The sequence below is a fragment of the Primulina tabacum genome, chromosome 17 (assembly GCF_025594145.1).
Source record: "Primulina tabacum isolate GXHZ01 chromosome 17, ASM2559414v2, whole genome shotgun sequence".
NCBI lineage: Eukaryota > Viridiplantae > Streptophyta > Magnoliopsida > Lamiales > Gesneriaceae > Primulina > Primulina tabacum.
This window is the reverse complement of record NC_134566.1, coordinates 31,987,018-32,004,546: the sequence shown is the minus strand read 5'-3', so window position 1 is coordinate 32,004,546 and position 17,529 is coordinate 31,987,018. Positions and strand designations below refer to the sequence as shown.

Below are 17,529 nucleotides of genomic sequence, written 5' to 3'. Positions count from 1 at the left end.
ATGCTTAAGATACAGATAGCATCCTTATTACAGATTATTCGATATAGACTAGACCAAAGTCCAGAAATAAGAACGCACCGCCACCGCGACCGGTAGTAGTAGGTGGGAGACCTGTTACGTTCTTATTCACCGGGATCCCTAGATTAGATGAGAGATGAGTCGAGTCTGAGATGCCGAGTCATGAGTTGAATCACAGATTGTATAAATTATGTTTCGTAGATTACAATTAATGTTTTAATTACAGTTTAATATCGATTCGCATTGTTAGATTATGATACATGTAGTGATATTTGTTTCATGTTTTATTATACCATGGCATGTAGACATTGTTTATACTGGGATTTATTCTCACCGGAGTTAGCCGGCTGTTGTCTTGTTTGTATGTGTGCATGACAACAGGTGGGACATGATCGGGGTCAAGAAGATGATGAGAGAGGACAAATTTAGCGTGGTGATTCCGGACTTGTTGTAGATATGGTTCTAACACTTGAAATCTAGTAGTTGAACCTTAGTCTAGTCTGAATGTTTATTGTACAGAACTGTATTTTTATACTGATATGTATATTAATTAAATTCCATTACGTTCCGCCCTTGTATTGTAAAAGAAAAAAATTTAGACCCTGTTTATCTTAATTGATAATTAAATCCCAAAAATGATTAAGAAGATGATTAGCATCCGGGTTCCCACAAGTGTCGTTTCCAGCATTGGTTGATTTTGACACTGTGTTTGGTGAGCTGTGTGTTTAGGGGCTATTTGCTTAGGGTTGAGTTGGTCATCAGTAACCGGGGTTTTGATTGGGAAACCTTGTGGTCTTCGCCTTTATTTACTGTGTATTTTGAGAGGCCAAATCAATTTTTTTGAGCCTCGTTTTATCATAACATATCATATTGTATTGTTTTTTATTTTGGTGATAGTTGCAGGTCGGCCAGCAAGCTATAGAAGGGATGGGATGACCGATGGACACCTAACAGTGGTATCAGAGCCATTGGTTGCTGCCCGCTGTGCTGTCGCCGTCGGTTCGTCGGAATCTGAAACTCTTACTTAGGGTTTCACTCTGGTATATTGGCTGAAACCTCTTTTACTGCTTTAGTTGCGTAACTGCTTGCCGCGGATTTATGTGCTGGTATTTGTTGCTTGTGAAACTCTAGGTTTTATGTGCTTCTTGGTTATTGTCGTGTTTTCATTTTCGTGGCTAAAAGTTGTTGCTGCTGTGTTCGTTTTGATCTTATGTGATTTAAATTTTTTCTGTGTGAAAATTTGTTGTTTTTGATTAATTATTTTGTTTTTTGAAAATGACTATGACTGGATATCATCTCGAACCTTTTAACGAAAAAAAGATTTTTCAATATGACATCAGAAAATAAAAGGCATTTTGATACAACGAAAGGTTTTCAAAGTGATAGACCAATCATATTCAGCTACCGAAACTGCCGATAAAAAGGTTGAACATGATGAGTTTGAACTTGTCTGACTTTGTGTTAAGAAAAGTTGGTAAACTGAAATCGGCTAAGGAACTTTGGGAAAAATTAGAAAAACTTTAAACTGAAACTTCGTTGCCCAGTAAATTGTTTTTGCTTGAGAAATTTTTCCGGTTCAAACTTTACTTAAACAAAGACATTTATGAAAACGTTGACGTGTTTACCAAATTAGAGCAAGACATTAATCAAACAGAAGATAAACATATTGATGATTACACCCCTATTGTTCTTTTAAATGCTATACCTAATTCATATAGTGATAAATCTGCCATTAAGTATGGTAGAGATCAGATAAATTTAGAAACTGTTGTGAATGGCTTGAAGAGAAAAGATATTGATTTAAAAACTAATAAGGATGATAATAATTCTGGTGAGCTAATGTTTGTTAGTTGAATGTCTCAAAATAGATTTCAAAATGAAAAACCTTCAAACAACCATAACCAATCTTTCGTTAAAAAAGAGGTAAGAGTAAATTAAGGTCTAAGTCGAATCCCAAGAATAAAAAATACTATAATTATGGTGAAACTCGTCATTACATTAAAGAGTGTTCTAGGCCTAAACAAAACCAAAACCAAAATTTTAAAAATCAGCATGATGATCATGCTAATATGGCTTCTTGTAGTGAAAACATGTGTGATATTTTTATGTTATCATGATGTTAAGTTTGTGTGTTGAATCTGGTACTCAAAAACATAGGACAGTCCCTTATACGCCTCAGCAAAATGGTGTGTGAAGCTGTTTGTACTGCTGTTTATTTGATAAATAGATCTCCTTCTGTGCTTCTAAATGGTAAATGTCCAGAATCTGTGTGGTCTAGTACGCAAATTAATTTTTCAAACTTGAAAGATTTTGGTTGTTCTACTTTTGTACGTCAGAAAACTGACAAACTTGAACTTAGTTCGGTTAAATGTGTTTTTCTTGGCTATCCTGATGGGGTTAAGGGTTGTAGATTGTGGTTAAGGGACCAACTTGGTTTTAAAGTGTTAATTAGTAGGGATGTTGTTTTCAGTGAGTTTGAATTTCCATGTTTATCTGTTCATTTACCTATTCCTGAACCTGCCACTACTCCAAACAAGGTGGAGCATTTACTTTGTCCAAGTCATGATTCTGAAAATGTGTAGAATGTTCTTGATGTGAACGATTTTCCTGAAAATCTGTCTGAAATTGTTTTTGATAATCAAGTTGATGCTGATGTTCATGAAGAAATTGCTGAACATATGCCTGAAATCGATCTTAGTGATTTGAATGAATATCAATTGGCTAGTGATAGATCTAGAAGCAATATTAGGCAGCCACAATGTTTTGATGATTTTCATATGACTTCTCATGCATTTAGTGTGTGTGAATCGATTGATAAACTTGAACCGAAGTCATATGAAGAGGCTTTAAAGTCTGAAAACTATATGCGATGGTTTAATGCGATGAATGAAGAAATTAATTCACTGCATGTTAATAACACTTGGATTCTTGTCGCTAAACCTGAAAATTGTTCTGTTGTGAACTGTAAGTGGTTATTTAATGTCAAAAATGAATGTGAATATGTTAGATTTAATGAAACGACCTCGATATTTTTTTTCATAAATCATAAATTCTAAATACTAAACTAAATAAAATAATTTAACAATTTAAATCTCAAGTGCATGAAATAAAATCCTAAATCATCGGCTAACCAAAAATTCCTAAATCGACATTTGAAAAGATCGGCTAACAATAAAAATTAAGTATAAAAATATCTCTAATAAAAATCATTAGCAAAATCTTTAAATCATGAATCTATCTAGCTAGTGCGGAAACATAAAGGCCCTCGGGTGTGTACTGCTGCACTCGATCGACTCAATCGTCACCACCTCCAAAAATCATCAAATCCTGCATCATACAAACCTAGTGAGTCTAAAGACTCAACACGTTCTAAACATAGATAACAAATAATACATATACATCCACATACATTTAAAAATCATATTTTTATTTAAAATAATCTTTTGAATATAAATAAACCATTAAAAATTATTTGAGCATAAAAAAATCATAAATAGTAAAATTCATTTTAAAATAACTCAAGCATAAATAAATCATTTTAAAAATCATTTAAAAATAGCTTTAATCATCATCATCATAAATCATATATCATAAAAATCATTTTTATCATAAGCTTTCAATCATATATCATTTTGGGTGAAGTTTGATCCTTGAAAGTAACTAGCTTTTATCATTTGGTCGACTGCAGTCTTAGCTCCACATATTAGGAAGCCTTACCACTATTTAAATAAAAATACATATTCTTGTCTTGGTCGTCCCCGGTCTCATTTCCCCTGCATGTTATCGAATATTCGTGCAAAATCCTTATTTTCATGAAATCATGTCATATAATCATTTAATCATGCAATTTTACATTTAATCATATAGGAAACATCATGCTAGCATTTAAAAGCAATTAAATAAAACAATTAAGCAATTAAAATATTTTTGCATGCACGTGGTTTACGTGGACTGATTTTTCGGACGTTACATTTAAAGCTAGTTTAGTGTCACTTTACTCAAAACGAAGGGATAAACTATACTAAAATATGTGCTCATGTTGTAAAGTTTACTACTGTGAGAATTATGTTTGACCTTGTTGCTCAGTTTGATTGGGAGTTGAAACAATTAGATGTTAAAATTGCTTTTTTACATGGTGAATTGATGAAAAAAATTTACGAGACAACCTGATGGTTTTGTTGATTCTAAATATCATGATCATGTTTGTTTGCTAAAGAAATCTTTGTATGGATTGAAGCAATCTTCTAGGCAATGAAACAAAAAGTTTGATGAATGCATGCTCTCTATAGATTTTACTATAAGTAATTATGATCATCGCTTGTATTTCAAACACAATGCTAATGTTCTGTTTTCTTACTTATCTATGTGGATGATATGATATTGATTAGTTCTTGTGTGAAACCTATTGATCATGTCAAAAATTGCTTGAGTGCTAAATTTGATATGAAATTCCTAGTAGATGCTAAACGTATTCTTGGCATGAACATTTATAGGGATAGAAAACGTTCTGTTATTTTGTTGAATCAGGACACTTATGTTAAGAAAGTTTTGAGTAAATTTTCCATGTCAAATGCAAAACCAGTCAATGTACCTTTAGCTGGTCATTTTGTTCTAAGTAAAGAGCAATCTCCTAAAACAGATTTTGATGTTAAAAACATGAAGAACGTGCCAAATTCAAATGTTATAGGTTATGTCATGTATTAAATGGTTAGCACGAGGCCTGATATTGCATATTCCGTGAGTTGTTTGAGTCGGTATATGTCTAATCCCGGTGTTTACCATTGGCAAGCTGTCAAATGGCTTTTGAGATATCTGAATGGTTCTGTGAAGCATGGTTTAAAATTTTCAAAATTTGATGCTGGTGTTAAATTGGTTGGATATATGGATTCTAACTATGCAAATGACAGGGAAAATAGAAAATCAACAATTTTTTTATGTGTTTACATTTTGTGGTACTTGTATTAGCTGGAAATCTCAATTACAACACATTGTTGCTCTTTCAACCACTGAATCTGAGTATGTTGATTTCATCGAAGCTTTAAAAAAATTTATTTGGTTGAAATGTATTATTTCTGAAATTGGTTTTCTTGAAGGTGAAGTTGTAGTATTTACTGATAGTCACTCTGATATACAACTGTGTAAGATTCCTATTTTTCATAATAGAACTAAACATATTGATGTTAGATTCTACTACATTCGTGATGTGGTTGCAAAAGACATAGTCTATCTTGAAAAAATTCATTCTCAATTTAATCCTGCTGATATGGGAACTAAGTGTTTTTCTGTTGAAAAATTCAGATCTTGTTTAAAAATTTTAAATTTTGATACTTCTGATTGATGTGTTTGGTTTTTTTTTTTTTTTTTTTTTTTTTATGTAGCTTACTTGGTGTTTACTATAAATTGGTACTTATATTAACTTTGTTTTTCAGCAAGTGGGTCGATGATGATGGTTGTAGGTGATTCTCCTGTCCAGTGAACCGGCGTTGGACCGAAAGGTGGAGAAATGTTGGGTTTGGTCCAACTCTTACCCAAGCCCAAAAGCCCAAAGCCCATTCCCATAAGCTTTAGCCTACTAGGTTTTATGTCCTATATTTTTTATACCGAGGTTTTCCCTAGGAAGTCATGAGATTGGGACAGAGGCAGTAGCGTGAAATTGTGCGTTATACTCCTCATTCTTCTTCTGTGTGTAGTACTATTTGCTTGGTGCATGTGAGCTCTTCTCTTATCTTCTTTCTCTCTATTCCTCAACTGATATACGAGAGTGTGTGTGAGATAAACTACCCTCGATTCCTTGTGTTGTCTTGATCAGTGTCGTTTCCAGCATTGGTTAAGTTTTGCCTACTGTGTGTGGTGAGCTGTGTGCTTTGGGGTTATTTACTTATGGTTGAGTTGATTATTAGTAATCAGGGTTTTTATCGGAAAACTTTTGTGGCCTTCGACTTGATTTATTGTGTATTTAGAGAGACCGAATCAGTTTGTCTGAGTCTCGTTTTATCATAACATATTATATTGCATTGTTTCCGTTTTTGGTGATAATTGTAGAAAGTACGAAATGACCAATAGACACCTAACATCCTTTATCAAAACTTCCAAATTGTGTAGGCCACGGATGGAAAATTCTTTTCAGCACCTCCGTGAGCTTCTTGTTTCCATTTTTCCTCGATTAATATATGAAACTATTAATTAAGAACGAAAGTCGTTAATAATTATACTGTTATTTTTATTGTCATTGTCAGTCAAAAAAACTGATATGATGTTAGCATGTGATATTTTTGTAGCCAGCTGTACAAGGCTGACCACAATTGGAGATTACCCCAACGATTTTTAAATTTTTTCCAATTTAATTTCCTTTTAAAAAAAATTTCATAATTTTATTAATACCCTTTTAAAAAAATTAAACTTTAAAATACTTTAATCTAAATCTATGATTTTTTTAGAAAATAAATCGACACACGTGCAATACTTGTGCCTCAATGTGCTAGTATTAATGATACGTAAAAGGTTGATACACTCCGAACCTCAGCAAGTTAATCATAATGATGAAAAAAATAACGTGGAACGAAAATTTGTTAATAATAAGATAAAAGCACAAAAAAATTGTGAAACGATTTTATGAATCAATGTTGTAAAACACATATCCTATTTAGGTTACTTATGAAAAATATCATTTTTTTTGTCAAAAGTATTAATTATTGTTGTAAATATAAGACATGACTGACTTATCTCACGGATAAATATCAGTTAGACCGTCTGATAAGAGACCTATTAAAAATAAAAATATGCTAGAGGTTATGTTGTACCAATGAGATACAATCAAATATCCATATGATAATTCATTGAACCATATAAATTTCATGATAACATTAATGATACAGAGGAATTAAATATTTGAACAAGTGATTAATCCATTATATTTTGAATAGTCTCTTGTGAGACGGTCTCACGAATCTTTATCTGTGATATGGGTCAACCCTATCGATATTCACAATAAAAAGTAATATTTTTTCATGGATGACCCAAATAAGAGATCCGTCTCAGAAAATACGACCGGTGAGACCATCTCACACAAGTTTTTACCTTATATTTTTTATAATATATAGTAGTATCAACATAAATTAAATTAAAAAAATAATACCCTTTATTGGGAATTTCATATAAACACCTTTAACTTTTAAAAAATTGAAAACAAACAATTATCCATTTACCCACCAAAACTTCAAATTAGTATGTTTCAAAACAAAATTCAATCATTAAAATATAATAAAATAGTATTAACCAAATTTAAAGAATATTACCATTATAATATTTAGGATATTAATATATTAATATCATATAGAACATCAAAAAGTAAAAGATATAAAAATTAAGGAAAAAATATTTTGACCATGTGAAAAATAGTTCAACCGCATCATTTAATTATTGCTCCTGTTATTAGAGGAAATAGGTAAACGAGTGAGTCGTGCAAACAAATTAAGTGCACATTTTTATATTTTCAGAATAATATATTTTTAGGATTGTATTGAAAAATTATTATATGTATTTTATTGTGCCCCACATTTTCTATGTAGACTCTATTATTATAGTATAATTTTTATATTATAATCTAATAAATATTATTTCAAATTTTCAAAATACATTTTCCTAATCATTATCACACAAATATCAAATAATGAAACAATATTCGTGGAAAAAAAATCCTCTGTGACCTAGCCTAAATAAAAATGAATCCTTCAAAAAAATATTTTTTATTATTTATTTTTCTTCCACAAGTTTATTCAATCAAAAAATTATTTCTTTAAAATATTTTTCGCAAAACATACCAATATATAATTAGTGTAAGTATCTTGTAAGACGATCTTACGAATCTTTATCTGTGAAACGGGTTAATCCTACCGATATTCAAAAAAAAGTAATATTGTTAGTATAAAAAATAATATTTTTTCATGGATAACCCAAATAAGATATTTGTCTCACAAAATACGTCCCGTTAGACCGTCTCACACAAATTTTTGTCATATAATTAACCCTTACGTCACGCTACCATTTTGACTTGAAACAAATATTATGCACATTCTTGATGTAATTATTTTATTAAATTAAATTTCCATATTTAAAAAAAAAATCTCCTTTCTCACCACTTTCCCCTGCAAGCCGTTATATATCCCTCTTTACCTCTGAAACAGAACACCAAAGAAATGGAAGTAATTTCTCCATCTCTAACTGTACCCTTCAAATTCGACACTCCCTGCGTTTCATTCTACAACAGCGCCCCTTCGAGCCCACAGAGCTTCAGTACCACCTTCTTCTACAGCGCACCCAGCAGTCCCATACGGCCCTTCGCCTACTGCGGCCAGGATTTCCACGGCGAAGACAAATGCTCTCCATCATCTGCTGTTCCGTTTTACTGGGAAGAAAAGCCTGGAACTCCTAAGGAAGAATACTTCAGCAGCACTGAGGAAGGTACAGATTTTGAGTTCTATTCCAGTGGAAATTTCGGGAGGTGTTCTTTATCGGCTGACGAGCTTTTTGATGGAGGAAAGATCAGACCATTAAAGCCGCCGCCTGGGTTGCAGCACAACCAGAACAAGACATCGGGTTCTTCGAAATCACCTCGTTCCCCCACGAAAATGATCGTTGAAGCATTCTCCCCGCGCCACAGGATGAAAGATATCGACCCGTTTGCTGCAGCCTTGGAGGAGGCGCGAAAATCAAACATTCAAGAAAATTACCCCACAGGTTCCACGCACAAAGGGACAAAATCTCTATCCCCGTTTCGAGTTTCTGATCTGTCATCCAAACAAGAACCAGTTAAGAATCATCGTTCTGCTAACTCTCCCAAGGCTTCACTCTCTTCTGCTTCGTCTTTCTCTTCGCTCTGGCATAAAAAATGGAAAATCAAAGACTTGTTGCTGTTCAGAAGTGCATCAGAAAGCTGGGCAACAGATCACGATCAGATGAAGAAGAAAAATTCGTTCTTGAAGAAAACCCATGATCAAGATGAATTTACAGAATCAAGTTTCAGTTCATCAACTGCAAGTTGTGAATCAGAATCGAGCAGCAGAAGATCAGTGCCGCCGATCTCAGCTCATGAATTTCATTACAGCGTAAAAAGGACCGTGTTCGAGGAAATGAAGAAGAGGAGGAGTTTGTTACCGCAAAGACAAAAGATATTGGGATGCTTGGGATTTCATCAAACTGTTCCTGAAATTCATCACAACCTGTAATCTTGAACTGAAAATCTTAATAATTGTCATGTAGTAGCACTGCGGTTTTGTGACTTTTGTTTGATTTGGTTTCACGTTTTCTGCCATTTCTTGTTTTGTATGTTTCTAAAAGTTCATGAATTTTGCTATACACAGAGTTCATATGAGTAATCTCGATAATTTGCTAAAGCTTATGGCGTTTCCTCTTTTGATAATTATTAAGTATGAAACTTTTATAAATGATGCGATTGCACGTTTCGTTTAGTTTGATAATGAAATATGAAGAAGATAAAATGTCTGAAAATATTAAAGTTTTTTTATAGATGACCCAAATAAGATATTCGTCTCACAAAAAACCTACTCATATATAATCTCTGTTGACTGATCAAATGATACAAGATTTTATGTTTTTAATGTTAGTTTGGATATGATCAATGGATGTACTTTAATAATTATAATATCATGAAAAGTGTGAAAGTTACTGAACGTACATGAACTTTTGAATTATTCCAACAAGTTTATTAAGCTACAATTGTCAAATAACACATTTTTTCTCTAAACGTTTACTACTTCGGTAATATTTTTATATGAATCATGACTCTTTTGATCTAGCGGAAAGTTAAATCGAGAGATGTGTACGAACATGATTGAGCTCGAATGATTGGACAACAAACGCATATCTCATAACATACTCTTACAATATTCCATTAAAGAATATGCTTCACGGGATCAATCTTACACGCGGAAAAGTATCCTTTAGTTGATAGGAAGCTTTTGTAAGACTGAAGTTTGTATAATTCTTATTTTGTTATTAAATTAATTTTGAATTTTAATATCTCATTTCCTAGATTCTATTGTTTTACCTCAATTTTGACGTAAGGTAGTTAGAGCACATGAACTAATTGAGTGGTCTTGCGAAAAATTATAGGTTAGGATCATGATATGATCATGCTAAAGTTCCTCTTGCCGGCAAAAAGTGGAGCCACCAACAGTGCTCAGTTATCTTTATCGAAAGGGTCATTCTACTGGGAATTCATCAAAGAAATAAAAAAATTAAATGAAAGTCACCTCCAGTGGTTTGCCTCCTTTTCCTGCGGTTGGTGAAAACATTGTTTTTAAAACCAGATTGGATCGGACCGACGGATTCGATCAATTCGACCAAAAATCGATCACAACAATCTTACAAACAGTTTTTACGGTCAAACTAGTCAGATTTATTCAAGAACCGGTTCGACCTGTTCGATCGGTTTGTTTATTTTAACTATTTTAAAAAATGTCAGTTATAGATAATTTTTACGGTCAAACCAGTTATAAAAAGATTGGACGAAAGATTAGAGACATGCTAGATAATTTTCACCAAAATACCAAGAGTAGGTATCTTGTGAGACGGTCTCACAAATCTTTATCTGTGAGACTGATCAACCTACCGATATTCACAATAAAAAATAATACTCTTAGCATAAAAAGTAAAATTTTTTAATGGATGACCTCAATAAGAGATCGTCTCACACAAGTTTTTGCCAAATACCAAATGCGAAAATAAACAAAAAATATAAATTTGACCCCTCTTTCATCTACCGGGTCAAACTTGAAATATATATATAAAAAAATACAACTACTCCGGTGTAGCATCAAACTCTATCACAGCAAAATTATAAATGAATGTTTAATTTTTTTATGACCCTCGCTTCTTACCCATAGGTTGGTTACGACTTGCGAGTCCGGAAAAAATGCAGATGGGACCATGCCGGTCGACGCGGGGTGGGTCTCCCAGAGAGGTAATAAGCGGCTGACAAAAGCAATGGTACTTAATGTATTTGATTCGAAAGACAGCGTGAACACTGACCTTCTACCAAGAGATTCTTCAAACAAGAAAATCAAACCTTGGCCGATTTGTTTGAATGGTCAATTCAACAAGATATCCCGACACAAGTTGGAGCTCGATAGAGATTTTAAAAAAAGTTTAATCTAACATGGACACTTCACAGTTTAAGGCTTAACTTAAGAATTTAATAGGACCAGGTAATTTAATACATTTCCCACGTGAAACTTATAATATCTGACAATAATGCCAACGAAATATAATATTTTCATCTGATGAAAGAGAGAGAGTCTGCTTGCCACCGGCTAAGTTGGCCGTGGTGGACTTGGAAGAGGAGGCATAAAGAGTTCCAACTTCCAAGCATAGTCAAGTTCAAGCGCAACGACGGAGTCAAGCAAGCAAGAATAGATATTACACGACCAAACGGGAGAAGAAGAGTTGAAAACCTATAAACAAATGTGAAGGCTGTCAATAAGTGATACAAAACCAAACGCCAACGTCTGGTTTACTAGCTGAGACTAGCAGTATGAGTCAAATTGATGGATCGCTTTCCATACATCAAAACTAAGGCTACGATCTTGAAGTACCAATCCATCTGCTTAGAAAACATTGGTAGATACCTCACGAGTTGCGCAGATTCATATTTGATAATCATAAGTTGTGATCACCTTTTTAAAGCAAGTTATCTCGCGCATCTTGAAAGCCTGAGAAAACATAAATGCATCATAGTGCCTTTGTGTGTTGGTCATGGACTGATTCAGAATTCCTGCAGTTTTTTAAAAAATACTAATAAGGATCATTCTACGTGAAATAACAAAAAATAGAATTTCAGAAAGTTGCCATAAAAAGAAATATATGATCACGGAATTAAGTACTATCAGGGAAAACATAAATAGCGACAACTATCAAGTTTTGGCTCTTTAATGTGTAGCAGTTTACTTGAGGATTCTAATGACATGTACCTCTTTTATCAAACTTGACAAATCTACTGCAACACTCATACTAGCGCTTATAAAGTCCAAGCAATGGTTTTTCTCTCTTTTCGACTCTCTTCCTTGCAGCTTCCCTAGCCTTCATGGCAGCTGCTTCCTCTTCAGATACAGCTTGAGGCTTTTCAGCTGCCCTTTTTCTCTTACTAACGGTGACAGACGAAGGAGCACCCTTAATAGATCGCATTGGATTGAGTGGTGTGGAGACAACACGCCCAGGTGGAGGTGCTGTTTGAGCGATTGAAACACTCTTAGATTCAGTGGTCGGTTTATTAGCTGTTGCTAATGGTGGTTTCCCCATTATAGATTTCTTCCCGATAGATTCTGATGATTCTTGAGATGCAGCTAGGGCCTCCTCTCGTGTCACCCACTTACCTACAACATTGACTCACCAAGAGAAAAGCATGAACAAAGAAGTATCTCTTTTTTAGGGTAGGGGGAGGTGGAGGTTTGAATTATTAAAGAAAAAACCGAATGTCTATACCTATAGAATCTGTATAAAAAAAGCCAGAGTTTGGATCATAATAGCAATTAGTCCTTTGATTGTAATAATAGCCTGATGAACTTTCGTACTCCCAATCTGTTATTTACACATAATTAAAAAAAGATTAGTACAGAGACATTGTTTGTTTAAGTAAAATGGTAATACAACCAAGGGAAAATATACACGAACTCATTTATGAACTAACACCGATATGATAGAACTTAAGGAGCTTAATTTAACCGCATTCTATAACAAAATCTCATATGTCATACTCATATGTGCCTGAAACGTAATGCTTCGGTGAACTTCATGAATAGAAGGTTCGTAAATCACACACTTACAAAATTCAAAGTGAAACGTAAGGCCATTAATTGGATACAACATATTCTACCATTGCCAGTGAACACTGGATGACCATTAATTCATTTCATAATTGAAAAGACGCTAAACTTTACAACCTTCAGATATAGAGGAACCTCCCCCAGTTCCTTTGTTATTGTCCTCAGCAAGTAGGGCATTTGCATTAGAATCCCTTGCCTCCTGAAAAGATGCCAAGTCCTTTTGATAGCTGCGCTTGGCTTTCTGGTAAAAATCGAGTAAAAATAAGAGGACTTGAATATCAAAAGAAATAAAGACTTACCAGCAGAAAAATATTTCTGGAGATCATTAAAGCAATAGGAGAAAATCATGAAGTGCTATGTAGATAACTATGTGAGCATTTGAATTATGGGACAGATACAACCACCAAATCTGCTCAAAATGATGACTACTAAGTTGCCACCATGAATTTTTTACACGTTAACTAATAAGCATTAGGAATTGCCACAAATGGGGGCTGTCGTGACTAGCAATGAGTAGCTGCATAACTCTACTACTGAGAAGCGGACAACAGATGTCACAGGGGTATGGTCAAGTAGATATGATAGAAAGCTGAGTAGCTACATTGTCCAAGCACACAAAAAGGGGTGCCTGTTGATATGCCACTTCATATTTAGCATGGTCAAAGTTAATAAATATATGGTTCATCCAACATCAGAAATCGCAAAAGAAGTGTTTTCATGGAAACAAGTACATTCAAATGACAAATATGCAAACAAGAAATTAAGATTTTTTAAGACAATGTGAGTGCTCACAGATTCTATTTGTTCCATGACACGAACTGCAGCCTTTTGTTCTTTATCTTTTGCAGCTTTATCTTCTCGCATGGTAGTGAGCTTTTGGGAAACATTAGCCTTGTGCCTCTGGCCAAGTTCATGATTTCTAATGCTTGCTGGATTGTTTGATATCCAAATTTTGCAGATGTCACACCACTTGTTACCCTGGCTAACCCAGTACTGCAGAATAAAAAGAAAGATCACTCAACAGATAATGTCGAGAGACACATATAGAGATAAAGAACAAGAAGAACCGATTACAGCCAATCATATTTACATGTCTTCATTATTAAATTGAATATAATAAGAAAAACTTTCAAATTAAGAACACAAAAAAATTTTATCTTGGAAAAGACGTATCTGACCCTTGTAAATCTTATGAAAGAGTTTGCAGTCCAGATAAATCTTTTCTAAATCCGAAGCAGCATTACTGAGTTAGCATCACCTTAATCCATTAGACAACCAAAACTCAGATTCACCCTCCTACTAATGATGCGACCATCCTCGAGCTTTTAAAACAAATGAAGTGATTATGCATGAGCTTTTATAACAAATGGAAACGATCCAGGTGAAAAATAACTTAGCCAGGGTACATTTCCAGCAGCATTGAAAAAAATAATACATCACAACAAAAACATACACAATCTGCCTTCGTTGTTAAATACAATACATCGGAATTTTCACTCGATTTCTTGAGATCTTAACTTGGAACAGTGCACTTCTATTATCATTGGAACTTGGAAATTCTATGTTTGGGCTTGGAACTAAATAGACTTCATTTAAACTGTTCAAATCCGTTGAATTTCGTCTAATTTCTTATTTTTAGACTCGAAATGCACTCTGCCCCGCGAGTTGAAGATGTTAATTTTGCAAAAGATATTACAAGGAACATATATGCGCATATAAAACAAAAAAAATCATATATTCACACCGCAAACACGGTCGTTGAATCAAATCTTTGAGCTTACAAATAAAATGTTAAAAAACGATGCACAATAGTTTCAACGAGGAAGGGTGTTCATACCTCTGTCATGGCTCCGAATTAATTTTCCTGATTGAGATTATATCTGTCTCGGCAGCATTAAGAGCCGAAACTCAATAATTTGGGGCTCGCGATTCCGGAATTCTCGACTTCTTCTAATATGATCTAGTCCTTAACCCTAAATAATTTGGTTCACTTCCCCGACGACGTTTTGAACTTTAAGATCCACAAATTACCCCTCCAAAGTCCAAACCCTTGCCTTATGAAAAGAGTGAAAGCAACAACATCCATTTTTTACAATACATATTTTATTATATATTATATTTAGTCATTCAATCTAAGCTCCTCGCGGGTATGAATGAAAATTTGAAAACATAAAAATTAGATGTTTAAAAAAATAAATAGCCTATGGGTTGTGATTTAAGAATTATATATTTTTTGATAATTGACGGGTTAGCTCAATATGACACGTCCAAATTCATAATCCAAACTTTTAAATGAGTTGCTAAAACCTTAACTCAATTCTTTTTTCTTTTTCGTTTTTTTAATATGACGGGTTAAAGAATAGATATTAAAATATCACTTTCAAATTAATTTGAGCTTAATTTAGTAAAGCTTTATAAAATGAGTAGGTCTCTTGTGAGACGATCTCATGAATCTTTATCTGTGAGACGGGTCAATCCTACCGATATTCTAAATAAAAAGTAATATTTTTAGCATAAAAAGTAATAACTTTTCATGGATGACCCAAATAAGATATATGTCTCACAAAATGTGACATGTGAGACCTTCTCACATAAGTTTTTGTCTTATAAAATTGAGAGAGACTACGAGAAAAATGTCAAAAAAAGCTAATAAAGAAAAACACTTGATAATTTTGACCCAACCAATGATTGAAATAAACAATGGATTGTGATTTAAGTTTTTGATCGGGTCATGGATAAATTTTTTAAGATAAACAAATGCGCCATCAATATATATATATATATATATATATATATGTAGCTTGCTTTTCATTATGTATATTTTCATGATCGGAAAATATAATAGAAAATTTTGCGAAAATAATATATTCTACATTAAAATCATTATGGGAACAGAAGCCCTTCGAGTGTTATATATATGACTATTTCTTGAAAAAGGATTTCTAACATTAGATTCTTGCACACATTTCCCACGAAATCGAGTGTAAACAATAAAATTTAAGTTTAACATTACTCCAGCATACAAAAATATCATAAAACTAATGAAGGAACACAATCCCTTCGATTATTTAATTTGTTAAATGACATTAATGCAGAAACAAAAACACATACCAAACATAAATGAAAACACAAGACAGACAGCAATGAATGACATTATTTCAAACGTAAGATCACACAAATTTGTTCTTTCATAATTTGTTCTGCCAACGTTTAATAAAACCAACGGATCAAAGGCCAGACTGCAAACTTCATCATTCCGACGTTGCAATGGAGGCCGTTACGCTCGCCACACGCGAAATAGTATGGCTGCCACCTCTTGAGCACGTACTCAAACCCTTCTCCGCCTCCGGCCGTCACCTCTCCTATTTTCTTTGCCCTTCTTAGGTCACATTTTTGGAAACTCCGGAAGTTTGGCAGCAGATACACACTGTGAGGGTAATGTGGTATCGTTTGGTGGATCGTATTTGAACACTACCATATGGACAAGAAAAACGTATGATCAATATTGTTAACTGCATGCATGTAAAGGATTAAAAATTCAATAATAAATATTATCAAACCAAACTGAAATATATATAATTAGAACCTAAAGTATCACTCAAGTAGAAGGGCGCATTCTTGATCGCCCAACCAGTATAATTGAGCCCAAAATGCCACTTCTCAGAGCCACCAACGACAATTTTTTTGGAATCCCGACTAACATTTCTGTGCCAGTATCTCCAGTAGTCTTGGGTCCGGTTCCAGTTTCCTGCGGTGTTGGTCAAGGCCTTGTTTGCCATTGTGATGCCAAACATGGAGATGGCCACGGCAAGAATAATTAGAGCTGCTCCACATTTCTTGGCCATGGCGTCACTTAATTTTTAGCAATTTTTGCAATGGATGAAAAAAAACAATTTGATTTTGGTATGCTGATGAAGGATATGAGCTGGGGTATTTAAATAAATTTTTTCCAGTATTTTGAGATCATTTGAATTGAAGGAGTCAAATTGAAATTGGTAAAAAAAAAATTACGATCATAAGTTGGGGTTGGTATGATTGACTTTATTGCCGTTATTTTGAAATTATGTTCATAATTTGGGTAAATTTCCTAGTCTTCCACTATGATCTTGGGCGTTTGGCACTTGTACATGTGAACAAAAACATTAAACATAGAACAAAAACCAAGTGGTGGTATTGTTTCGACTTTCTCGGCAAGCAATGTGTGGTTTTCTAACTAACGTGGTTTGCAAGTTCGGAGATTCACCTAGTACACACCGAATGCTAACGGTTGTACGTGAGATCTTTTTTCATAAAAAAATAAATTAATAAACCAAACGTTGGTACAAGAAGAGGAAGGGAAGGCACATGGGATCCCAAGACATTTAATTTTGACTTTGGTCAATGGCCTCAATTACACATGGGTTCAATCTTTTTAGAGTCAACGCAGTGTCTTAATTTGTCAAATATTGCAGTGATTCAGCATTAGGAGTGAAAAATTACGAGGCAAATTGCGTCCATGCATTTTAAAGAAATGGTGGCCATTTATTCGTCAATTAGGTGAAATGGCATTGAAGAATTAATAACGAGCAGAGTGACGTATCAATGACCTAAGATTTACGTGATTAACTTGGTGTTATTTTACTCTTTTTTTTTTAAAAAAAAAAGGGTGTTATTTAACTGTGACCATACGTTA

At 33.8% G+C, this 17,529-nt stretch overlaps 2 protein-coding genes and 1 long non-coding RNA gene across 3 annotated transcripts; 1 reads left to right on the top strand and 2 right to left on the bottom strand.

Annotated features, from left to right (window-relative positions):
* The first annotated feature begins 8,213 nt into the window (after positions 1 to 8,213).
* Positions 8,214 to 9,242, top strand: LOC142530708 (uncharacterized). Its single transcript, XM_075636523.1, has one exon. The coding sequence runs from the start codon at positions 8,214 to 8,216 to the stop codon at positions 9,240 to 9,242; it is 1,029 nt and encodes a 342-aa protein (XP_075492638.1).
* A 2,227-nt stretch (positions 9,243 to 11,469) lies between these two features.
* Positions 11,470 to 14,901, bottom strand: LOC142531759 (zinc finger protein ZOP1-like). The gene is made up of 6 exons (XM_075638012.1): positions 14,695 to 14,901; positions 13,650 to 13,850; positions 12,975 to 13,098; positions 12,517 to 12,612; positions 12,006 to 12,407; positions 11,470 to 11,809 (listed from the first exon to the last, which is right to left on the bottom strand). Exons 1-5 carry the CDS (start codon positions 14,701 to 14,703, stop codon positions 12,046 to 12,048), a joined length of 792 nt encoding a protein of 263 aa, XP_075494127.1. The 5' UTR covers positions 14,704 to 14,901; the 3' UTR covers positions 11,470 to 11,809; positions 12,006 to 12,045.
* A 933-nt stretch (positions 14,902 to 15,834) lies between these two features.
* LOC142531540 (uncharacterized) lies at positions 15,835 to 16,732 on the bottom strand. Its single transcript, XR_012816317.1, has 2 exons — positions 16,444 to 16,732; positions 15,835 to 16,328 (listed from the first exon to the last, which is right to left on the bottom strand). It is a non-coding gene; the product is annotated as an uncharacterized LOC142531540 (long non-coding RNA).
* Between the last annotated feature and the right edge of the window lie 797 nt (positions 16,733 to 17,529).